The 26441-nt window shown below is 35.5% G+C and overlaps 1 protein-coding gene across 2 annotated transcripts in view; it reads left to right on the top strand.

The window, feature by feature from the left end:
* Positions 1 to 390: 390 nt before the first annotated feature.
* The window catches only part of LOC128213148 (peptidyl-prolyl cis-trans isomerase-like), a 31266-nt gene continuing 5215 nt past the window's right edge, over positions 391 to 26441 (top strand). The window contains exons 1-5 of one of the 2 annotated variants that reach the window (XM_052918695.1): positions 391 to 548; positions 7566 to 7596; positions 10485 to 10670; positions 15846 to 15921; positions 17265 to 17854. In XM_052918695.1, coding sequence (XP_052774655.1) covers positions 480 to 548; positions 7566 to 7596; positions 10485 to 10670; positions 15846 to 15921; positions 17265 to 17397 — 495 coding nt within the window. In that variant the 5' untranslated portion in view covers positions 391 to 479 and the 3' untranslated portion in view covers positions 17398 to 17854. Of the gene's footprint in view, positions 549 to 7565; positions 7597 to 10484; positions 10671 to 15845; positions 15922 to 17264; positions 17855 to 21122; positions 21154 to 21781; positions 21968 to 22881; positions 22958 to 26441 lie in introns of those variants that run through there. The other variant, XM_052918703.1, reaches the window with a different exon arrangement.

Below are 26441 nucleotides of genomic sequence, written 5' to 3'. Positions count from 1 at the left end.
TAATCGTATACACGTTTTTCTTTTCAATCATAAATGAGGTTCCACTTCATTTACCAGCTCTTTGAAAACGAATGCATCGATAAAACCCTAATGTCTTTTTATACTTAGCACTAGTTGGAGTGCAATATGTGGCGTCAGTCGGGGTGAATCAGCGACCATGGAACATAAGTTGAACACAGTTGCTGCCACAAAGCAACAAACATTTATTTAAATCTGAATGTATTAACTAACGATCTTCGCTCGCCGATTTTTTTCTTCATTTCGCCAAAAAACATGTTATCCCTATATTATACACTGCAAGGGAAGTAACCGCTGTGTAGTTTGCCACTCTGTGTGTCCGATCGACTCAATTCGTGAATATTTTATTCTTTACCGAAAATTTCCGTGCCAAGGCCAAGGTCAAGGCCGTGACTCACGCTGTCCTTCCCGCGCCTTCACTTACTCTTACGGTCGGCAAGCTCAACCAATACACACTCAAAATGGCTAAACCAAACGTTTTCTTCGATATGTCTATCGGTGGTAAGCCCGCAGGAAGAATAGTCATGGAGGTAAGGCTTAAATTCTTCTCATATGTTTAACCGTCAATGTGAAAAGCTTCATATTATAAGAATAATCTAGAAATGCCGGCCGGCATTGGTCGCCATGTTTTTTTTCATTGATTGAACAAAACAGAAAAACGTGGGTTTTGATGTGACATTATGATACGAAGCAACATCATAAAAATGATAATTGTTTTCGTGTTTTGCTTTTTGTCGCGTAAAAGTATTTCGCTGAACTTGCAACTTCCGTGAAGGCGGAAGTTGAAAATGAATGTTGTATGTTTTCAGCTGATCTAAATTACCCTTCGGTTATTCTATAATGCTCATACGAAGTCTTACTACAGAGATGACAAAGTTTAGGTGAAGATATGGAAATAAAAAATGTAAAATTTGTGCTTTGCTGGACATTTTCATAAAAATAAAAATTAATTACAACATTAATTACATCCCCTTTACGCTGTTTGGGTCCGAAAGACTCACTAAATTTTCATGATTTTCGGTCTTCAAATCACTGATGATTAAATCAAAGAGCAACTGATAACAGCCTCATGGAAGCCAAGCTGGTTGACCATATTGGATACCTATACTTTCTGAAACTTGTATTGATTAAGACAATGGTCTACAGAGTTTTATTAAGTGGTGAAAGCAATCTTTGTCTCATAGTTGATACTTCTAGTTTCCAGGATTGTAGATTTTCACATAACACTAACTGGGCGCAGTATGAAATGCATACAACAAAGAAATAGAGTAATGCATACAACATAGGCAAAGAAGGGTTTTCACATTTGCATACAACATTCACAAAGAAGGATGTTGAGAAACGCATACAATATAGAATATGAGCAAAAATATTGACATTGAAATATAATTGTTTAAATCAATAAATTAGTATGTTTATGAGATTAGTCAAGTGAAAAATAGCTTATTCACTTTATTTTTGAATTTTGCTTTTAAAACTAAAACATAATTGATTTGTTTTTCAAACTTCTTGTTTTGTTTGAATAGGGAAAAGAACCTTATATGAAATCATTAAAATTGGTTTAATAGCTTGAAGGAAACAAAAAGTTTATGAAAACTTTGCAATTGGATGAAATAAAGATTGTATTCATTGTGTATTCTATATAAGCACATTTATGAAACAGAAACATATCATGTCACACTGCATGATTACAATACATCAGATATAAAATAAATAGATATAAATAATTTCTCATAAGTATAGTAAAGCACTTGGTACTTGATAAAAGACATACATGTATTTTCAAGAATTATTGTAAATTATATGTAACAATTATAAATTGTATCCAAAATGAACAACACATTTGCATAAATATATTATATAAAAAATGATAAATACAACAGAGAAGCATGTGGGATGTAAAGAGTTTACACATGATAAATGTACATTTATTTGTTTACTATACTGAGTAATTTTTTACTTAAATATTGCATGAAAAACATAGAAATTCTTTAGTGGTTGTTGAATTATCTGAAGGTGTGTTAACACAATATTTGTTGGTCTTGACGGGTGTGGTGAATTTGACATGCAGGCGAAATTGTTGGGTCCATTTTAAAATTATATTTCCACCGTTCTTCATCCTCATCGAAAAGTGGGAGACATTATATAGTATTACGTACTAAGTAAATGTTTTCTATATAAAATATGTGCTGCTTCCATATGTTTTAAAGAAAGCTTTTTGTAAAGTTTTTGTCATTAACAGTCAAATTAAGGTTGACCAGTAAGAAACATTTCTGAAACTGGTTCATTATAATTTCTTATGTTTTCAAGATATACAAAGCTGTCACATTTTTCTTTTTCTGGTAATGGTTCTATTTAAGGGATTTTATGAATTCAATTTGCCTCATACTTTAAATAAAAAAAATCTTTTTTTCCTGCTTTGGAGTCCTTGATGTTTAATGAGTAATTTTGGCGTTAATGCAGAGTAAAAAAAGGCTTTTTTGCTTTCCCGGAATTTTGTGTTTTAGTTTGGCGTTAAACTTAATGAGTTGTCTAGATTTACAAAATCATCGAAATCAATAAAGATTGAGATCACTTATCCAATAAAATTAAGGGTCACTTGTCCAGTAAAATACCAGTTATTGGAGATTACTTATGTGTATTGTCTGCCATAAGGTGTCCAAATGACATAATCATGATTAATTAATGACATAATCATGATTCATTTTATATTTTTTCATTTGTCACCTAACACCTATCTTTATGGCATCCCTTAAATGAACGATGTGTGAATAAAGAACAAACAAACGATTGCATAGCACCTGCTATCATGGATAATAGGAGTATTGTCTCAGAATTCTGGGGAGTTTATAATAAGGAAGTCAATAAATGAAATCAAAGGATTGTCACAAGACAGCATATAGGTCAATAAAGATTAAGATCAATACACAGAAGCTGAGTAAGATACACAGATCAGAAGAAGATAAAGTCAATAAACGAAATAAAAGTTTCTACAGATTCTACACATATGGGAAACACACAACTTTACGATTTTGAATCATTCATTTTAAATTGCTCCAGAAAATCGTATATTTGTTATTTCTCAACTCATTTTATTGGAAAGAAAACACTATAACACGATTTATCCAAGGACTTTGTCTTTACTTTCCCCGATTTCAAAGTCTTCATAAAAGAAATAATAAATTGTTTCTTTATAAATCTAGATTTAAACCATTAAACCAATTTTAATGATTTGAAATAAGTTTCTTTTCCCTATTCAAACAAAACAAGAAGTTTAAAAAACAATCAATTAGGTTTTTTTTCTAAAAGCAAAATTAAAAAATAAAGTGAATTAACTATTTTTCACTTGACTAAACTCATAAACATAATAATCTGATTTAAACAATAAAATTTCAATGTCAATATTTTTGTTCTTATTCTATGTTGTATGCGTTTCTCAACATCCTTCTTTGTGAATGTTGTATGCAAATGTGAAAACCCTTCTTTGCCTATGTTGTATGCGTTACACTATTTCTTTGTTGTATGCATTTCATACCAACCCCACTAACTGTAACAAGGGTTGAAGGTTGTATGAATGTATACTATTTAAATATGAGCACCAAAGGGAGGCGACCCCCATTTTATGCTTAGTGAGAAGCAGTACCGGGCAAGACTCAATAAAAGGGTTTTGTTTCCTTCTGAACTGACTTCCAGTCCAACTTTGAACATATGTACACAGTGATATTAAAAATTCTGTTTATAAATTTGTTACCATTCCAATGAATAACGGTGAACTTTTTCCGAGGATATTGACTTAAATAAATGATTAAACGTGAGATTCTTCAGAGGATATTGACATTATATTGGAACAAGTATATGCAGACTGCATAGAACTCTGAAATTGATCAAACTGTTCAGATATAGGTAAGTTTTGATTTTTTATATATTTTAATTGCCATTTTTTTGTACGATACATGGTGACATCTTTGTCTGTGTCATGCTTACGCTTCCAATCAATAACTTATTTACAATTTTGTTATCACATTTTGTGATGTCAAAAGTTGGTTTGCACATGGCTGAGGTCAGTAGATGACCTCTATTAATTTTTTAATCAAAGGTCATCAGAGACCTTGACTAAATATTAAATCCTTTCTACAGGCGACACATTAATGATGTGGAATTTTTGTTTGATATGTGTAAATGTAAATAATTTTTCTAATTTTTTCAACAATTCAATTTTCAAGATTTTGACATATATATCCTTTTTTCAAATTATGACACATGAGCACCTTGAAAGCAGAAAAGGTAACATTTAATTTACTCTCCTGACTGACTCAGTCTTTCAGTCTCGCCTTGTTTCTTGCACCTTTAAATTTTAAGATTACACTCGTATTCAAAATCAATACATACACATGTATAACAAACATAAATTTTGAGTGATAAGCATACGTGTGTATGTATTGATTTTGAATAAGAGTGTCACTAACTTTTTACTATATAATGCTTTTATGGAAAATGTTAATTGCTGATAACAAGATTGCAACTGAAAATGCAAAAAATATTATAAATACGAGTATGATTCGTGTGCGCTAAAAGATTGACTGTGTTCTACTACCGACTCTTAAGGTAGAAATTATTATTAGATCATGGATTTCAGAATTTTTAGAGAATAAGGCTGGGTCTCAACTGATTTGTACTAGTTTTACTTATGTGTTGAAAAAAAAGAGTTGTTTTTAGCTCGACTATTCGAAGAATAGGTGGGCTATGCTACTCACCTCGGCATCAGCATCCGGTTTAAGTTTTAGGGCAAGTTGGGATTTTCACTTAGTCCAATACCTTTCATTCAATTGAATAAATACTTCACACAGTTCTTCAGGGCCATCACATGATGAGGTTAGATAACTCCATATTATTCTTTACACAGATTATGGCCCCTGATTAACTATGAAACTTAGGTTAAAGTTTTAGGGCAGGTTAAAGTTTTAGGGCAAGTTGGGATTTTAATAAAAAAAACTTCTATACCTTTCATTCAATGCACTTAATAAAATTCAAAATTATTTACAACCATCTTACAACAAGAAACATAACTCCATTCTAACCCTGAATACAAATTATGTCCCTTGAATATTTTTTTTATTTTTATGCCCCCGAAGGTGGGCATATTAAAATCGCACCGTCTGTCCGTCCGTCCGTCTGGCTCTGTAACTTTCCCTTGTATGGACAGATTTTAAAATAACTTGCCACATGTGTTCCACATACCAAGGCGACGTGTCGCCTACAACGCGTCGCATGCAAAACCCGTGTCCCTACCTCAAAGGTCAAGGTCACACTTAGTTTTTTATTCACAATGGAGTGCTGCATATAAGGACATAGAGTATAGGTTGTCGTGTCCGGGCTGTAACTTTCTCTTGTGTGGACAGATTTTAAAATAACTTGCCACATGTGTTCCACATACGAAGACGACGTGTCGCGTGCAAGACCTGTGTCCCTACCTCAAAGGTCAAGGTCACACTTAGTGTTTATTTACAATGGAGTGCTGCATATAAGGACATAGAGTATAGGTTGTCGTGTCCTGGCTGTAACTTTCCCTTGTATGGACAGATTTTAAAATAACTTTCCACATGTGTTCCACATACCAAGACGACGTGTCGCCTGCAAGACCCGTGTCCCTACCTCAAAGGTCAAGGTCACTCTTAGTGTTTATTCACAATGGAGTGCTGCATTTAAGGACATAGAGTATAGGTTGTCGTGTCCGGGCTGTAACTTTCTCTTGCATGGACAGATTTTAAAATAACTTGCCACATGTGTTCCACATACCAAGGCGACGTGTTGCGTGCAAGACCCGTGTCCCTGCCTCAGAGGTCAAGGTCACACTTAGTGTTTATTCACAATGGAGTGCTGCATATAAGGACATAGAGTATAGGTTGTCGTGTCCGGGCTGAAACTTTCCCTTGTATGGACAGATTTTAGAATAACTTGCCAAATGTGTTCCACATACCAAGACGACGTGTCGCGTGCATAACCCGTGACCCTACCTCAAAGGTCAAGGTCACACTTAGTGTTTATTCACAATGGAGTGCTGCATATAAGGACATAGAGTTTAGGTTGTGGTGTCCGGGCTGTAACTTTCCCTTGTATGGACAGATTTTAAAATAACTTGCCACATGTGTTCCACATACCAAGACAATGTGTCGCGTGCAAGACCCGTGTCCCTACCTCAAAGGTCAAGGTCACACTTAGGTTGTCGTGTCAGGGCTGTTACTTTCCCTTGTATGGACAGATTTTAAAATAACTTGCTACATGTGTTCCACATACGAAGACGACGTGTCGTGTGCAAGACCCATGTCCCTACCTCTAAGGTGAAAGATACACTAAGTGTTTATTCACAAGGGAATTCTGAATATAAGGACATAACAGTGTAGGTATTTTTATATGTTCAGAGGCAATTTAAAATAACTTGCCATATGTATTTGACACGTAAAGGCAAGATCAACTTTTCATGTACTGACCTTGTTCGTAGGTCAATGTCACATTCGGGGGCATTCGTCACATACTGTGACAGCTCTTTTTAAAATTTCTTTTGACAGGCACATTTTTACATTTTTAACCAGTTTTTAACCAAGGGAAAACAAGGAGGGCTATTCTATATGGCCCTTGAATTTCTTTTATTATTTTTTATTTTATTTTAAATTCTTTTGAAAGGCATTTTTGTATACCACATCTTTACCACATTTTAATAATAGGAAATCAAGTTATTTGAATGACTTGCATCATTTTTCGGGTAGTGGAAGGGCAGCATCAAAGTCACCTTATGTATTGAATAATATTAGTAAGGTTTGACATAAATAGACCAAACTTGGTAATATTACATTGTTATTGTATTCACTTTTTAGCCAAAGCGGCGAAGTCGAGCGCGCTGTTTTACGACATCTCTTTTAATTTATGATTGTAGAGTTTGAATCCGATGTGAAAAAAGAATGTTTTGTGATTGTGAACTTTGGCCTTATGTTTCAAAAAAAGTGCTGGAGTTAAGAAAATGCCGACATAGGAATAAAGGTCCTGTTGTGATGAATAAAGAAGGAATGAACCATAGATGTTAGATTTGTTAAAAAAAAATTCAAAAATAGTTCATGAATAACATTTTGTTTTTGTGTTTTATTATTTGGAGGTCATACATCGGACTGGAGGAATTATGGATTCACATGTGGTGTCCACTAAGTTGTCCACACTTAACTTTTAGTAGCTTTTGTCCAATCTCCACACAACATGGACAATTTGTGCATTATTAGGATTATCTGGGCCAAGTTCAAAAACTTCAGAGTTAGAGTCCTTGCATTGCATGAACTACACAAACTTAATTGTTGGCACTACTACTTATGTCTAATGTCTACCAGAGTTGTAGCCCTTAATGGCTTTTATTACACAAACTTGGTTGTTCACGCTGTAATTTGGGCCTTTTTCTGATATCACCAAACTTGGCCTTTGAATTGCTTAAATTACACATACATAAAACTACCATAATTTTGATGGGCATATATTGTAAAAGTTCTTTCATTTGTCTATTTCAGCTGAGGGGTGATGTCTGCCCCAAAACAGCAGGTGAGAACAATTAGCATAATTCAGTGGTTTTTGTTACTGCCAAATTGCCAATGCCAAAAAATTTTAAGTAGAGCTATTTTACTTCTACTTAAATGTACAAATGGCATCTTTCTTGATTGTACTCCTTAGAACAGTGTTTGAAGCCTTAAACAATAATTATTATGCCCCCCCCCCCCCCCCCCCCCCCCCCCCCCCCTTCAAAGAAGAGGGGTACATTGCTTTGCTCATGTCGATGTCGGTCCGTCGGTAGATCAAAGCTTGACAAGTAGTCTAAGTGATAACTCAACAATACCTTGATTAATTGTCTTCAAACTTGACATGAAGATGGGGCCTGATCAGTAGATGACCCCTATTGATTTTAGGGGACATCAGGTCAAGGGTCAAGGTCACAGTGACCTTAAATGGTAAAAGGATTTTAAGCTTGTGATTTATCAACAATGGCTAGACCTATGGTCATCAAACTTGACATGGAGACGGGGCCTGACCAGTAGATGACCCCTATTGATATTAGGGGTCATCATGTCAAGGTCACAGTGAACTTTAATGATAAAATGGTGTCCGATTGGTAATTTGACAATGCCTGCACTCATGGCCCTCAATCTTGACTTGGAGGTTGGGTCTGACCAGTTGATGACCCCTATTGATTTTGGGGTTCATCGGGCCAAAGGTCAAGGTCACATTGACCTTGAATGTTAAAGTCCGAGTTATATCACACGACAATGCCTTCACCCATGGCCCTCAAACTGGACTTGGGAGGTTTGGCCTGACCAGTAGATGACCCCTTTTGATTTTGGGGGTCATCGTGCCAAAGGTCAAGGTCACATTGACCTTGAATCATAAAAGGTTGCCCGAGTGATAACTCGACAATGCCTGCACCTATGACCCTCAAACTTGTTTTGTAGGTTGGGTCTGACCAGTTGATGACCCCAGTTTATTTTGGGGGTCATCAGGTCAAAGGTCAAGGCCACAGTGACCTTTAACATGAAAAAGTTAAAGCATTTCCCAGTGATATCTGAAAGAAGCCTGGACCTATAATCGTCAAACTTGACTAGGGGGGTTGGGCCTGGCCTTTAGATGACCCCTTTTTAATTTAAGGGGTCAAAGGTCAAGGTCACAGTGACCTTGAACGCAAAAAGCTTGTCTGTGTGATAACTTGACACTGCCTGCACCCATGGTCCTAAAACTTGACTTGGTGGTCGATGCATATTTCATTCAATTGTCCAAATAATCCTGACAACATGGCGCTCAAAGGGGGAGGGGGCATAATGTTTGACAAACATCTCTTGTTTCAATAGTGTTACTTATGCTCTTTGGCAAAATAAGGTATGTTTTATTTGAATTTTCATATTAATTGATACATTTTCTCTAATTCGATCATTGATCATGGCTCTTTCGTAGCTCCCAAAGGTCTGACTTTATATACCAATATAGGCAGACCCATTTCCAAAGCCAAATTTACTTCCATTTTCCCCAATTTATCATTAAAAATCTCTATCTCAACCGCTCAAGTAAATTTGACTGGTTTCCAGGGACCCAAATAATGAATGAAACCAAAATACTGCATCCAAATGTCCTCAGATTTCTATGTTGATTTTGACCCAATTTCCATAAAGATTGTTACCAATGTGCAAACACACACCTGGCTAAAGTAATGGTATGTTCATAGTGAATGGAACTATACTAGAAAGAATGTTGCTTAACAGCAAGTATTATTGTGAAAAAGTAAGGTAAAAAAAGTCTGATTCACTGTTTGTCTCTGCAAGAACTAAAGTAGTACAACTCGGCCTCATTTAAATGTTGCCGATGGTGATGTTTCAATCTCTGTTTCTGTTGCAACATTTTCCCCCTGAAAAAATAGTAACACACAGTAGTCTCTTGTGAGAACAAACTCGTTAAGTTAATTCTGACAATCTAAAAAGCACAGAAATTCCATAACATTCAGATTTCCTACTCTTTGAACATTGTTCTTCAAACATTTTTGACTTCTGAAAGGCCAGATAAGTGAAGAAAGTTTTTTATGTATATATCAAAACGTACAAAAGGTTTATGAACATGAATGCCATAAAGTTTTGATGAAATGAGTATGTTCCTCTAATCTTAAAATTTTGAAAAAGTTTGTGTATCAATGAAATTCTGAAATTACTAAATCTACACACACATTTGGTCTATTTATTTGTTAGGCCTAAAAAAATAATACATTTGGTTCGGGTTACCCGACCCTACCTACGGAATAGGCGCCGACCCTAACGTTTTTATAGTCAGTTAGAAAAAAAAAATGAAAAACTAAAAAAAAAACTACAAAAAAATAAAATAAAATAAAAATTCTTTTTTTTTTTGCTTTTCAATATGTAGTTTAAAACCTTAATTGCTTATATAGAAGATAACTTTAACACCATTCTCCAATGATGAAAATGACATTCTTATATAAAGCCTAATAAAAAAAAAAAAAAAAAAGCCTACCTACCCTACCTATTTTTGAAAAGGATGTAACCCTAACCAAACAATTTTTTTTTTGGGCCTTATGAGTCTTTTCCAAAAATAGACAGAAAGGGGCACTGTTAATATTTTATCATTGCAACAAACATAAAGTAATGAGAAATCAAGTATTTTCACATATATATGAGAATATTATTTATTTTATCAATATTCAATAACCAATTGTAAACTAATTCTGAGGCTGAATTCATTAAGCATGTAAGTTTTAATTTAAGTAATATAAGCATTTTGGATAAGTTGAATTCAATGGAAACTAATGTTTTCACACCAAAATATTTGTTGTTTAAAATTCAAAACAATCACATAGTTGATAAATTTCACATATACCCTTATGATTACAGCCACTGATTCTTAACACCTGTTTGGACTGTTGGATGATTGTTGAATTTCAGAAAATTTCCGTGCCCTTTGTACTGGAGAGAAGGGGTTTGGTTTCCAGGGCTCCGCCTTTCACCGTGTGATTCCAGGCTTTATGTGCCAGGGTGGAGATTTCACACGTGGAAATGGCACTGGGGGCAAGAGCATCTATGGAGAAAAATTTGCTGACGAGAACTTCCAACTGAAGCACACTGGTCCAGGTAAGTGCATAAATAATAAAAAAAACTATGACAAGAGTTATCTCCCTTTAATCATAGAAATCACCTTTACCGTATTACACTATGCATAGGAAGCTAGCATAGAAAGGATGCAGGCAAAAAAATGGTGAGAAAACAGCTAAAACCCCTTAATACAGGAGATGGGACGCAGCGGAAAAATGTCAAAATTGGCGCTGAAAAATTTAGGCTGGTTAGGCATCTATAACATATCAGATAAAAAACTAAAGTTTTTTAATATTAGGTGTATTTTGATATCTTTCTTGTGTTCTTTGGTAATTATCTTCGTATTTCGGTGATTTAACTTATTTCGGTTAGACCATATATTTTTTTACTATTTTTGGGGATCTTGAAAATTGCAAAGGTCAATATGATACAAATAATAGCACAGGTAATAAACAACAGTTTCATTCTGTCATCCTGATTCGTCGTTGTCTGATGGTGTATCGTAAACAACAATGATATAAGTCTTATAGTATGCGTAAATGTTCTCAAAATGTCAACATCCTCAGCTAAGTATTAAAACACGTAAAGTGCGAACAAACAACCATACCATCGCAATAGTTCCAAAATGTTCCATAGATGTTTTTCTAATGACAGACAGTGGGTGTTTTTCACACCTTCACACATTTGAAAAAATGACAATAATGCTTCTTTTCGGTATGCACATTCCTTTAGGCCACAACAAATTGATCATTTGTTCAATGGATTTTGCCATATAAGTAGGAACGAGAGAGCGAAAAAAACAAACACTTTTTTTAATTCAGGCAATTCAAAGGTGAGGGCAAAGGGAACATAAATAATACATTTTAAATAAAGTTTATTTCTTACCAAATTTATCATACAATTACGTCAAGAAATGCTTTTTAATTGCAAACATAGGTTCTCAGTTATAAAAATTTATGAAAAGGTATCACATGAAAATCTGTCTCAATATTTAACAAATGGCAATAAGATCCAGTGCTTTACTATTAACTTCAATTTAAACGTGGATATATTGTAAAAACAACATTCCTCATAGTAACGTGCAATTATTGGAGGACCAAAAAGAAAACTATTGTATTCATTCCGTAACTTACTATCACAAAAAACATTTTAGACTAGTAAGAGTAATTTATCATTTGAGCATTTCCAAATATTGGGTCAGGTCTAAATTTGAAGCTCTTGAAGCACATGATAAAATTGTAGTGACCTTGACATTGCAGAAGATCGAAAATGTAAATTCAGAGAACAAGTGGATTTAATTGCTGGACAACATAATTGAAGCAGAATCAAACAAATCTGCAAATGTGGCACTGGTCATTATATTAGAGCAGGTGGTGGAATAAAGATGTTTCCCTTTCAAGAACTGGCCTTTACCACGAACCTATGGTTTATAGGTCTGTGCCTTGAAAAAGAATATCATGACAGCCTCCATAGCTTCAATGCCTGTAAGAAACAGGCCACTTTAATAACAGGCCACTTTACTACAAATCGATCAAAGAAAACAAGTGGATAAGAACTAAGAATTGAGAAAATTAAAACAGTCATTTTACTTTCCTCGTGTCAGTACAGGTTTTATTTTCTGATTTTACTGATAGTTTTTTAGCTCTACTGGCCAAAGGCCAGAAGAGCTTATGCGATTGTAATGTGTACGTAGTATGTGCGTCCGTGCATCTGTAAACAATTGCTTGTGAACACGATACAGTCTTCAGTTTTGATTGTATCTCGATGAAACTTGTACAGTATCTAGATATCCATTTGAGCTCGGTTCCTTTCGAAAACCAGCCAGATCCACCCATGCATGCCTAGATTATGGCCCTTGATAGTATAAAAAAATGCTATTGTGTAAACAATTGCTTGTGAACACGATACAGTCTTCAGTTTTGATTGTATCTCGATGAAACTTGTACCGTATCTAGATATCCATTAGAGCTCGGTTCCTTTCAAAAACCAGCCAGATCCGCCCATGCATGCCTAGATTATGGCCCTTGATAGTATAAAAAAATGCTATTGTGCAAACACTAGCTTGTGAACATGATACAGTCTTCAGTTTGATTGTATCTCGATGAAACTTGTACAGTATTTAGATATCCATTAGAGCTCGGTTCCTTTTGAAAACCAGCCAGATCCGACCATGCATGCCTAGATTATGGGCCTTGAAAGTATTAAAAAATCAGTTCGTTTGTAAACAATTGCTTGTGAACATGATACAGTCTTCAGTTTTGATTGTATCTCGATGAAACTTGTACAGTATTTAGATATCCATTACAACTCTGTTCCTTTTGAAAACCAGCCAGATTTGCCCATGCATGCCTGGATTATGGGTCTTGAAAGTATAAAAAAATGCTATTTTAAGCTATGTCTATTTTTAGCCAAGACTACATGAGCGAAGTCTATTTTTAGCCAAGTGTACATGTAAATGCGCAATTGCTTGTGAAGGTTTGTTCAAGTTATGCCCCTGGGATCATTACTGCCCCTCATTGTCCCTCAAGTGGTTGTTCAAATTATGCCTCTTGGGTCAAAACTGGCACTGCCTTGGGTGTCACAATTTTCCTATAGACTTATTTAAGAAATATTTTCAAAATCTTCTTGTTTCATACCACAAGGCCCATACCTTTGATATTTGTTGTGGAGCATCATATGATGCAATTGAAAACATTTGAAATAATGCCCCTTGGGCAAAAGCTGGCCCCACCCCTTTTGACTTGCTTATTAAGTTTTAAAGCTACAGTAATGAAATTTTGACCATGTGAACAGTTTTGCAAACAAGCATTAATGTTGTTCTCGGATGTCCTTGACTTTGACCTTTGACCGACTTTTTATTTTTAAGGCTACAGAAATGAAATTTTGACGATGAGTACAGTTTTAAAAGCAAATATTTCTTACCCTCAGATTACCTTTACTTGGCACATATTAGAATAGTTCATGCAACTAATCTGCTTACAACACTTCCTGTCCTCAGATGTTGAACGTGCAGCGTTTTCAGCTATCCAAAACACTAAAATGGAACTATATATTTGTTGCCTATTACTCAAATAGCCAGTAGAGCATAGGCCCTTTTGGGCCTCTTGTTTATACTGTACATGTATGTGTGATGTACTAGTTAATTGTAACCACGGCCCCACAAGGTCTGGGGAATATCGGGGACTTTGACTTTCGGACAAGCCAACCCCAGGTAAATCCCAACGCAGCCACCTGGAAGGTAAAAACACGAAACACGGCCCATTTCCCTTGCTATCCCCGATATACTCTTGGACTGGGGGGGGGGGGGGGGGGGTTACAATTGACTGGTGCTTTAATACAGACTGTTTCTAAAACATTTACAAGTCCTACTAATTTTATCTGTTTATTACAATTATATTAAAACTGAGAAATGCATTTTAGAATTTTTAGAATTTAAGAAATAAATCTGGGAGATGTTCAATTGTTGCAAGTCATGTGTCCATATATTTTTATATAATTTTTCTACTGAAAATCTGATTGAGTTATTATTTTACACTAAATTTTGAGTACAAAACAATGAATTACTTAAAAACACATAAATAATTATTGCCTTCGACGCTGTGAAACTGTTGTTGTTTACTGAAGACTATAATCCATTGACTATGACACTGATTTTCATTTAAAACGTGTATTTTACATTACGAAAATTGAAAGTAACCTGAAAATTAATACTGGAAATAAATAATTATGGTGCGTCCTGCAAAATATTCCCGGCAAAAAAGACTGTCAATAAATATTGGCTATTTTGCGGTTCCCCAGACCTGATTTTGTACTGACACGAGGAAAGTTTGCTCGGGAAGAATGTAAAGCATGGAAATGCCTTCAAAAAAAAGCGAAGTTAACGTTGCAGGTTTAAATTCTAAGTAAAAGAACTGAATAGAGGAAATTCAGAAGTAAACAAAAAAAATATGCACTGCTAAAGAGTATGTGCGGGCGCAAAAAAAGTATTTTTTTTTTTCGTTTTTTCGAATTTTAGGTGCTGCAAATCTGATGAACAAATCATCAATTTGTTGTGGCCTTATTATTATTTTAAAACAGTAACATGCAACAAAATATTTTTTTTAAATATCGAAACATTAAAATCGTGGACTTGAAAAAAAAAAATAAACTGATAAATTCCTAATACAATAGACAATATTCTTGGGTAAAAAAAGTGTGTCTTATGCATAGCATAATACGGTAATTGATCTTGATTTAATACTTCAGAAACAAAATTCAGTCAAAATGTGTAATCCATTTATAGATGCACTCTTTCTCTGAAATAAGATTTATCGCAATTAAAACAATTATTTTGATATACCAAAAAGATTGAACAAATGTTGAAAACATTGGTTCTTATGAAGACAGTGTCTGTATACCACTTGATAAATAACGTCATATATGCTACGTCGGAAGGCAAAAATTTGCTTAAAATGAAGACTTAAATTAAAGATAACTTCATTTTCAACACCATTTTAAATGAAACAAAGGGCAGTCTATGCGGCTTAAAGAGCCCTGCATTTGTTTTATTTCCGAAAGTTGATGAGGTCATTAGTTTCATCACTGACACTGACAAACCTGTTTCCAAAATAATGTTTTGACCGTGCTCCGTCAGAAAAGGTTAGTCGGAAGTGTTGTAAAAAACTACACTTGCAATCATATTCTGGTAAAATGCTGAAGGTTGGGCTCCGTAAGCAGTGTGACCTGCGCTATGTTTTATTCATGATGGTGAAGAAATAGTGAAGTCATCTTTGTTTAAAGTCTTTCATCAAATCAAAATATTGCCTTCTGATGTAGCATTTATGACGCAATTTATCACGTGGTATACACACACTGGAAGAAAACTGAGTTTAATTTGAAAGGAAAGTGCAGAAACACGGTTATTCTACCTTGTGAGATGATTGTATGTAAATCTTGAGCACCTGCCAATCAATCAATCTTGTTATTAGTAATTAATATTTTCCACAAATGCATTATTTAGTAAGTGGGTATAGGTTTATTATAAAAATTTGCTTGCTATACAAGTATTTGTATTGATTTTGAACAAGAGGGTCACTTTCAAGAAGAAACTGGGGTATAAATAGCCTGGCCTAAGGGAGCGATGTTATAAATTTCTACACACAATCCACTGGCTTAATCTCTGTAGTTCAGAACTTGTATACCCATGCATCACTAACATCTCCTCCATTTCCACAGGAATCCTGTCCATGGCCAATGCTGGACCAAACACAAATGGTTCCCAGTTTTTCCTGTGTACTGCAGCAACTGCATGGTAAGTAAACGGGAGTTTGAATTGCTTAAAGCTGCACTCTCATAGATTGACTGTTTTGACGAGTTTTTAATATTTTGTCTTGGAATGAGCCAAATTTTGTGTACCGTATTCCCTCGACTATAAGGTGATCCGCTTAATAAGACCACCCCCTAACTCTGCCCATGAAATCTGGTGTTTTTGTCTAGACTTGTTTAGTCGTTTTAATCCGATGTGATCTTATTGGGGGTGTCATCAACAGACAATAGCCTCTCAAAAAGGACACAGTACTGGTTTCTGCCCAGGAGAGTGATTCTATAAGCTATCAGCTTTCGTCACAATTGAGCTTAAATGAATTAGTATATATAAACCAAACAGACAATAGATCGGTCAGTCAAATACTGTATGTTGAATATTCCTGAATCTTTTTTTTCTGATTTTTTTTTCATAGCCCCTACTTTAAGGTACCTAATTTCTCTGTCTTGTAGTCCAGGAAATACGGTTTATTTCCGGGGTCCATTGATTTAAGACTGATGATAAAAGGTCAGATCACAGTTTTTAATATTTATGCTCTAAAAATGATGTTTTGTGATAAAGCTAAGTTTACAAACCTGCAACCAAGGTCCCTTTCAGGATTTTACTCTTTCCGATGTCCAGTTACAAAAAAACCTTGAATAAATTTGGCAGTTTTCCAAACAATTGAGATCTGTTCTATGTGTTATCCTTTATGACTCTTAGAGAGTGCAGCTTTAAAACTAGTTTGCAGTGGTTGGACCAGCCTTTTTAATATTACTCTAAATATTTTTATGATTAAAATAAGCACAAAAAAATCCCTGAAAATTAAGATCTTTCATAACTGTAAACTGGGGACAGGGCTGTAACTCAGCCCTAGGGGGATAGGTGTGCTTCCAAGGAAAAAATTCCCAGAAAAGGGAAATTCAAATACTTGCCGATATGTTTATTTAAAAACAAAACAACAGAGCTGTCACAGAAATGGCAAATACTAGCTCATACCAACTGGACACATGAATGGTAAACTGGTCTTGCATATAATCCTTCGATATGGCATAACTCTGTGGAAAACAATGTTATCTTCACATTTTGGGTTGTCTGTTATCACTGACATGCAATAGCTAACTTGAGCCTCAACTCGAAAACCATCTAAGATTTTCGAAACGAAAATTTGATCTCCATAGTTATGGAGAAATGCGAAATAATGGACCTGCTGCATTTGCGTCTTGAGAATGAAATGAACCAAAGACAATTAAATTGGAAATATTCATTTATTATCTTGTATATAGACACAATGTTTTTATTACAGTACATGTTTTACATGTTTTATTTTATTTGGTTTCTATCTTCTACAGGCTTGATGGCAAGCACGTCGTCTTCGGCCAAGTTACGGACGGCATGGATATCGTGAAGGCAATTGAGAAGGTTGGATCACAGAGTGGAAAAACCTCCCAAAAAGTGGTCATTGATAAATCTGGACAGCTTTAAACACGAACACCCCTTACAGCAGTCATAACAGGAACACATTTGCTGATAAATTCTATTCTCAACATAACCAGGAGCTGACTTGATCATATAGGTTGCAACTAATTAATCTCGATGTGTTCCTAAAATGTTGCACTTTTTATAATACTGTTTTGTCATTTTGTCAGTAAATTTAATATCACAATGACTTAAAGGGCTAAATACTCCACTGGAATTTCCAGTGCCACAGTGATGTGTTTTCATGCGCAATTTACATATTTTGCTTTAAATTGATATAGTCATTGAATCCAATAGTATGGTCGCTTGTTTATTTACATGTTAGACACGCATCCATTTTTTGTCAATGTTTTTTGAATATTTGTTCTTGATTGTGTTCTATCCAGTGCAAAGATCTAACTCTAAGGTTTGTATCATGAAATCTTGTTTTAACATCTTGAAGAAATAAATTGCTTATATAACACGTGTTTGTTTCAACTGCTTATTTTTTTCCAATGTTTTTCTGACCAATTTGGGGGTGGGGGTGAGATTCGGCCCAATTTCCAATGCTTAAAATAACTTTTTATGTCACATACTCGAAATGTGAAAATAAAGTTCCCTATTAATTCATTTATATTAAAAAAGAAATGCATAGCATAACTGTTTTTACATGAAAGTTTGGTATATACTTCAATAATCACACTGAATCAGATAGTTATACTTCATTTATCAAACTTAATCAGATACTGAAACCTTTATACTTTTTAAAGCGTTCTTGATCACTTCTAGGCAAAATTGGAATACCAAGTAATGCATTTACGCAATCAGAAAGACCCCAGACCCTATGCATATATTGCACTGCCAAATGGAGTACTACCTTTCATAAAATGACAAAAAATGGTTACTGTATACTATACAGTACTTTAGAAGGGCAAACCATCCCAACTTTTTCTGGAATATTAGCCTATTGGTCTAGAACTTTAGCCCCTATACCCAGTATTGGTCTAGCACCTTAGCCCCTTGACCCAATATTGGTCTAGCACCTTAGCCCTTTTAACCAGTATTGGTCTAGCAACTTAACCCCCTGACCCGGTATTGGTCTAGAACTTTAGCCCCTATACCCAGTATTGGTCTAGCACCTTAGCCCCTTGACCCAGTATTGGTCTGGATTCTTAGACCGTTTACCAAGTATTGGTCTAGCATCTTAGCCCCTTGACCCAGTATTGGTCTAGCATCTTAGCCCCTTGACCCAGTATTGGTCTAGCACATTAGCCCATTTACCCAGTATTGGTCTAGCACCTTAGCCCTTTTACCCAGTATTGGTCTAGCACCTAAGCCCTTTTTACCCAGTATTGGTCTAGCACCTTAGCCCTTTTACCCAGTATTGGTCTAGCCCTTTTGCCCAGTATTGGTCTAGCACCTTAGCCCTTTTACCCAGTATTGGTCTAGCACCTTGGCCCCATGACCCAGTATTGGTCTAACACCTTAGCCCTTTTACCCAGTATTGGTCTAGCACCTTGGCCCCATGACCCAGTATTGGTCTAGCACCTTAGGCCTTTTACCCAGTATTGGTCTAGCACCTTAGGCCTTTTACCCAGTATTGGTCTAGCACCTTAGGCCTTTTACCCAGTATTGGTCTAGCACCTTGGCCCCATGACCCAGTATTGGTCTAGCACCTTAGCCCTTTTACCCAGTATTGGTCTAGCACCTTGGCCCCATGACCCAGTATTGGTCTAGCACCTTAGCCCTTTTACCCAGTATTGGTCTAGCACCTTAGCCCTTTTTACCCAGTATTGGTCTAGCACCTTAGCCCTTTTACCCAGTATTGGTCTAGCACCTTAGGCCTTTTACCCAGTATTGGTCTAGCACCTTAGGCCTTTTACCCAGTATTGGTCTAGCACCTTTGCCCTTTTACCCAGTATTGGTCTAGCACCTTAGCCCTTTTACCCAGTATTGGTCTAGCACCTTAGCCCTTTTACCCAGTATTGGTCTAGCACCTTAGCCTTTTTACCAAGTATTGGTCTAGCACCTTGGCCCCATGACCCAGTATTGGTCTAACACCTTAGGCCTTTTACCCAGTATTGGTCTAGCACCTTAGCCCTTTTACCAAGTATTGGTCTAGCACCTTAGCCCCTATACCCAATATTGGTCTAGCACCTTGGCCCCATGACCCAGTATTGGTCTAGCACCTTAGCCCTTTTACCCAGTATTGGTCTAGCACCTTAGCCCTTTTATCCAGTATTGGTCTAGCACCTTGACCCCTTTGACAAGCATTGTACCTGAATCCCTTGTACTCCAACAGACTGGCTATTTTACAGGACTGACGATGAGCATTTTGTTGAAACCCCTGTATCCACCATTTTTCATTTTAGATTGAAGATCAAGAAGAGCTATCGCCATCAACTGTTTCATCTTAGTAGTCATGTTTGTGTAAATAGAATTGAAACTATGCTTTATTCTTGAAAAAAGCTTATATGTATGATCTTCGGACTCAAATCATGAACCGCTGCAAGGCATCACCCATCAACAGGGGTAATGTGATGTGTGTATTCACTTGGTTCACTGCAGGTATATGTATTACAATGGTGACCCATTCGTCTTCATCACAGACCAAAGCCATAATTATGGCCACTCCATAATTTCCCATGTCAAATGTGGAACAGATTGACACAAATATTGTGGGAGACATCTGTTATTGGTGCCAAAAAGAACAGTAGTTTTGCTTTTAATGGAATTGCAAACTTAACAGAATTATGAATCGGGCGCTTTCAAAATGTTTATTATTTTTTGCCCTACTCTCAATTATGAAGGCCAAACTGGGAAGTTGTTGGAGCCTGGGACCTTGAAGCAATACAATTGTATTGGAAAGTTGACCTATTCTCACATCTTCAAAGTCAAGGACCACAATTGAACTGAAATTTGGGAATCATTTGTGTAAATTTAGCTTCCTTCAGCATAGCATTCTCTGATAGTATGGACAAAGTTTTGACAAGATGTTGGGCTGATATCGACTCGCTGGTCTGACTGACCTTGAAATCAATGAGAGGGATGATACAATATTTGTCAAACTACAACTATGGATTGTGTTTTGGTCAAAGCAAAGAAATTCTGAATACAATTTCCTGATCGAATGGTGATTTTGATAAATTAAGTTGGTTATATTAAACATACATTATTATAAAGTAAGCTGATGTTTTAGAAATGCTGATCTAAACAGAGCCTCATCTCTTGGCCAGGTGCAAGTATTTTAATGTACTCCATGGGTAGAAAATTACATTCCATGGGTAGAAAATTACATTACATTTATGGGTAGAAAATTACATTACACTCCATGGGTAGAAAATTACATTACACTCCATGGGTAGAAAATTACATTCCATGGGTAGAAAATTACATTACACTCCATGGGTAGAAAATTACATTACATTCCATGGGTAGAAAATTACATTACACTCCATGGGTAGAAAATTACATTCCACTCCATGGGTAGAAAATTACATTCCATGGGTAGAAAATTACATTACATTACATTCCATGGGTAGAAAATTACATTACATTCCATGGGTAGAAAATTACATTTTTTGTGTGTGTTATTTTCACGTACCTCAAAAATTGATACCTCCATCATGCTCAAAGAAATATCCATGTGTTTGATGTAAGAAAATGTACATATCCATTTCCAGGGTGTGAGAAAAGTTAACTATAGTTGACTGGAGTTAACTATGCTGACCATCTTTGTTCCTATTTTTCAGCTTCGAGCTGATGTATGTCCCAGGACAGCTGGTAAGATATTAAAACCTTGTCATTTTCAACGGAACTCCTCGGCCATTTTCCATTGAAAGCAACCTCCCATGTATGCCGGTACATCAGTAAAAGTAGTTTATCCTTACTTTTTGGTTATTGGTCTCTTGAAAGCCTGATTTTGTATATATTCAAGTTTAAAATGATTGCCAGTGAAGTGAACTATTGCATATTAAATAATTAACATTCCCGAGTAAAGTCAATAATTTTAAAAGCTTAATTGAAATTATTCTGGTTCAATAACTCGTAATCCTTATCAATGTGTATGTTCTGTGTATGTTTGAATTTATTAGTGTTATCGTTGTTTTTGGCCATTTTGTTAACTATAACATCTGAACACTTTCGAGTTTGTAAATGACCTCAAAGGGGAAAATTGGTAAAAATTAACTGAACGCAAATAACGAGAGAAAGAAGAATAAAAACTCTCCGGTTGAAGAAATGATTGATAATGACCAAATACAAATGATTGTTGCCAAATTCAGGCCCAACCAATCAATTTCGATTATAATTGATCATCGGAACATATCCACTGATCACAAGTGATACCTTTTCATTGTCTTTGAAGTATTAGATTAACATCACATGTGTAAATGGTATCCTCCTTTTTCAGAGAACTTCCGTGCCCTTTGTACTGGAGAGAAGGGGTTTGGTTTCCAGGGCTCCTCCTTCCACCGTGTGATTCCAGGCTTTATGTGCCAGGGTGGAGATTTCACCAACCATAACGGCACTGGAGGAAAGAGCATCTATGGAAACAAGTTTGAGGATGAGAACTTCCAACTGAAGCACACTGGTCCAGGTAACTGTAGTTGCAAAAAAAAAAAAGAGATAAAAGTCAATCATAGTAATAGTCATTCTTTCAAGTGTTTGCCGTTTAAAATGACCTCCAACTCCACTATAATTGGGTTAATGATATGGTCCTTGTTTCAATAAGATATTTAAAGTGACACTCTTATGACGTCTCATAGGGCAGAAATACCGGTGTTTTCTGCACCTTTCTTTCAAATTAAACTCTGTGTGCTTCATAAGAATCAATTTTTGAAATTTATTAATCCTTTTTGGTTTATTTAAACCATTGTATTAATTGTGGTAAATCTTATTTGGGAGTAAGAGTGCATCTTGAATTCATCAACCCCACTCTGCTGAAGAGTGCTCATCGACACCTGTAAAGCGACACCTGTAAAGCGACACCTGTAAAGCAGATTTTAAGCAATACATGCCCTTACAATGTTTATGGCCCTGACAACTTTTATTGGAGTTACCCTGTGGTGTTACAACAGCAATATACATGTATACGGGTGACATTTGCCAGAAATAGCGCTATTTGCAAGAAAATGGTCTTGACAAAGCATATTCGGAAAAAAATGTAATAAAATTCTTTTTTTTCTTTTTGGGGATTATTACCCTAAAAAAACAATTATTTTTTTAAGGCTCAAGTGGAAATGCAGTGTACAGTAATCTTGGAGTTCTGGTATCTTTTCAAAGAAATATATTGCCATTTCTGTGTTTCTGCAGCATTCTTAGGTATTCATCTCTTGACAACTAAAGTTCTATTTGAAACGCAGTTTGCGCCCAAAATGGGTTTTGCATAGAAATTGATGAACTAAGAGCTTGATTATCTTTATTGAATAGAGGCCAAGATAATTTGTGAAGAAGTGGTTGTAAAAATGTTCAAGATAATTTGACCTAACAACTGTTTTTCCATTTCCACAGGAATCCTCTCCATGGCCAATGCTGGACCAAATACAAATGGTTCCCAGTTTTTCCTGTGTACTGCAGAAACTAACTGGTAAGTAAACAAGTTTTAATTCCTAAAAGATGCACCCACACGGATTGACTGTTTTGACAACTTTTTAATTTTAGGAAAAATATTTTGATTATTGACTACAAGCCGTTTATGAGTGTATCATACATTTTTAGCTCAACAGAGCACAAATAGCTCAAGCTGAGCTATTGTGATTGGTCTTTGTCCGTCGTCCTTCCGCGTGTCCATCCGTCCAACAACAACTGCTTAAAAAAACATCTCCTTTGAAACTTCCAGTCCAAATTCAATGAAACTTTACAGGAAGCTCCCTTGGATGACCCTCTACCAAAATACAACAAGGGGTCATGATTGATCAACAACAACAATAGCAACAACAACAAAATTGCTGACTTCCAGTTTTGCCTTAAAAAAAACATCTCCTCTGAAATGCCACTCCAAATTTTACAGGAAGCTTATTTTGGGCAACCATCTACAAAAATGCAACAAGGGTTCACGATTGATCAACAACAACAACAGCAACAACAACAAAATGGTTGACTTTCTGTTTTGCTTTAAAAAAATCTACTCTGAAACTACTAGTCCAAATTGAATGAAACTTTACAGGAAGCTTCCTTGGGTGACTTTCTACAAAAATGCAACAAGGGGTGACATTGATCAACAACAGCAACAACAACGAAATGGCCAACATCCTGTTTTGCTTTTAGAAAACATCTCCTCTAAAACTATGTGTCCAAAGTCAATGAAACTTTACAGGAAGCTTCCTTGGTGACCTTCTACTAAATACAACAAGGGGTGACGATTGATCAACAGCAACAACAAAAAATGGCCGACTTCCTGTGTTGCTTTAAAAAAACATCTCTTAATGAAACTACCTGTCCAAATACAATGAAACTTTACAGGAAGCTTTCTTGGATGACCCCTTTCAAAAATACTAGGGGGCCTCGATTGATCAACAACAACAGCAACAACAAAATGGCTGACTTCCTGTTTTGCTTGAATAAACATCTCCTCAGAAACTTCCAGGCCAAATTCAATAAAACTTTACAGGTAGCTTCATTACATGACACTTTACACATATAAAACAAGCATCGACATCAGTAAAGATATGTTTAAATTGCAACATTTTTATTAATGCTTTATCACAGAGTTGTGGCTTTTTGCTTAGGTGAGCGTTTTAGGGCCATCATGACCCTCTTGTTTACAATTGTCCTTGTTGATTTGCCACACTTTATTTTATCATACAAAAATAAGTGCATTTAACAAAAACATGAGCGAGTCCATTCAATCTACACATAGGCCATGTTGCTCTATGAAAATTTGGACTGAAAAAAGTTAAAATAATGTTCAGCTGATTGTCATCGCAACCAACATACTTTTTTTTGGGGGGAAAAAATACAGGTAAAATTATGAACGCTGGATAAGCGGTGTAAAATTTGTATTTTTTATCTCATTAAAATGACTTGGTAGCTCGTTTAAACGCAGTTTTTTTTTCGGTATTCTAGTAACATGACCTATTCCCGTGATATTGGGAATTTTCGCGTTCAAGTAATTACAAAGAATATAATGAACAACATTGGTATTTTCAACATAATATACACTGACTCCATTAACACCTTACATTGTTTAGTCCCTTGTTTTAACTCTTTGAAATAGTCAATTGTTTGATTAACAACTTCTCAAAAATTTCAAAGACAATAAAATGGACTTACCTTCCTCTTAAATTGGATAAAGAAATCAGCTATCTATTAAAAATGGTGACTTTCAGACTCGTGGAGAGAAAGGAATGAACAATGAATAAATAATTATTTTTAATTTCTTCCAATTTCCAAATAGTCAAATAAATCAATTAAAGTAAAAAAAGTAAAAACACCATCATTATAATAAATGAATACTTGGTCATTTCACCCAGTTGTCTACTTTCAGTTTCACTTCTCAGTTCTGTCATTTTCCGATATTGGCAATGAAGGTCAATGTCATGTATGTTAACATGTAGGTGAGGCATGACAAAGGACAGCATTGTCTATTAGTTATTTCAATCCCCTTCTGCACCAAATAATTTACTGTCAACTTTAAATAATTAATCTTTTTGTTGACAATGTGAAGAACTCTTAATTTGTTACATGCTCTCTGATTGGACAAAAAATATAGTTCAGCCAATGAAAATCCACCTTTCACCATGACCCGGATATTACATCATTGTATGTCTCTGTGAATAGACGCTTGCATGTAGGGGAAATAACTGATTTATTTATGTTTTCATTGTCTTTTTTTCTTGTCTTTTTTTTTTTTTTAAATCCAGATTGGGAATTTTTATTCAGAAATTGGGAAAAAAACTTGCCATTTGGGAACATGACCATATACAGGCTATAAATATTGCTGAAAAAAAAACCAACCTGTAATGAGGTACGAAGGTCATTTTAACGAGATACTCAAGTCGTCTAACAATAAGGTAATGCATTTAAACAACAATTTGCCAATTAGAGTAATTGCCCTTTAATTATAGAAAATTCATAGAAATTAAATAAAATCGATCTTGTCCGACCAATAACTTTAGGGCTATTCCAGTAAAACATAAAGCCCACGGGGGGAAGGCAATTATTTAAATAGTTTATGGGTGGGTGTCTTTTTTGGTAATTTGGACCCTAAAAGGGTTAATTTGCTTCTGCAGGGAGGTGGTATATTTTAAAAGTGCCTTCCCCCCAGGGGTTATATGTTTAAATGGAATAGCCCTTCGAAGCTTTTTCAAAATAGAAGTTTTTTTCAAATCATCAACAAGAATGTATATGGGAAGAATATCTGGAACAGGTTACATAACCAGCTATGTGGCCTCAGTCATTTAAAAGTTTTGACCCTTTATTGGCAGAAACTGTATTTACATAGTTCTCCCTAAATTAGGCTTAACCTTCCAACTATTTTGCAACAAACACTTTGTCATAAAAATAGATGGGCATGCTTTGTGACAGTTTTCTTTCATTTCTTTAGTTTAAAAAAAATAATATCATGCATTTACATGAAAAAAAGAAAATGTTTTAAAGAAATATCTATAATTTATTATTTGAACAGTAGTATAACTGCATCGTCCTGTCAGATGAAATTGTTAAGAAGTCTTATTTCAAATAATCGATAATAATTGATCATTGCCCCATTAGGTTTGTAAAATTGTCTAGTGGTTGTCTACCAAGTTTGTTCAAATTATGCCCCTGGGGTCAAAATTGGCCCACCCCTTGGGTTACAAGTTCACTATAAATACATTTTGTTAAAATCTGATAGTTATGTGGTTTACTCTTGAAGGAAGGGCAGCAAGTCTTGCTATATGGTCTCCCTTTCTGTTGGAGATGGCATATTGTCTTTTAAGTAACAAGGGAATATATTTTAAATTTTATTTAAGGAATGACTTGCGGGCTTGATGCCATTATCGGGGTATGAACGCAATTGGGCTGGTCAGAGTGTGTGGAGTCCGAAGGACTCCACTCGTACTTTGACCAGTCCAATTGCATTCATATCCCCG

Source organism: Mya arenaria, chromosome 2, assembly GCF_026914265.1.
Source record: "Mya arenaria isolate MELC-2E11 chromosome 2, ASM2691426v1".
NCBI classification, from domain to species: domain Eukaryota; kingdom Metazoa; phylum Mollusca; class Bivalvia; order Myida; family Myidae; genus Mya; species Mya arenaria.
This window is presented reverse-complemented; position numbering and strand designations above follow the sequence as displayed.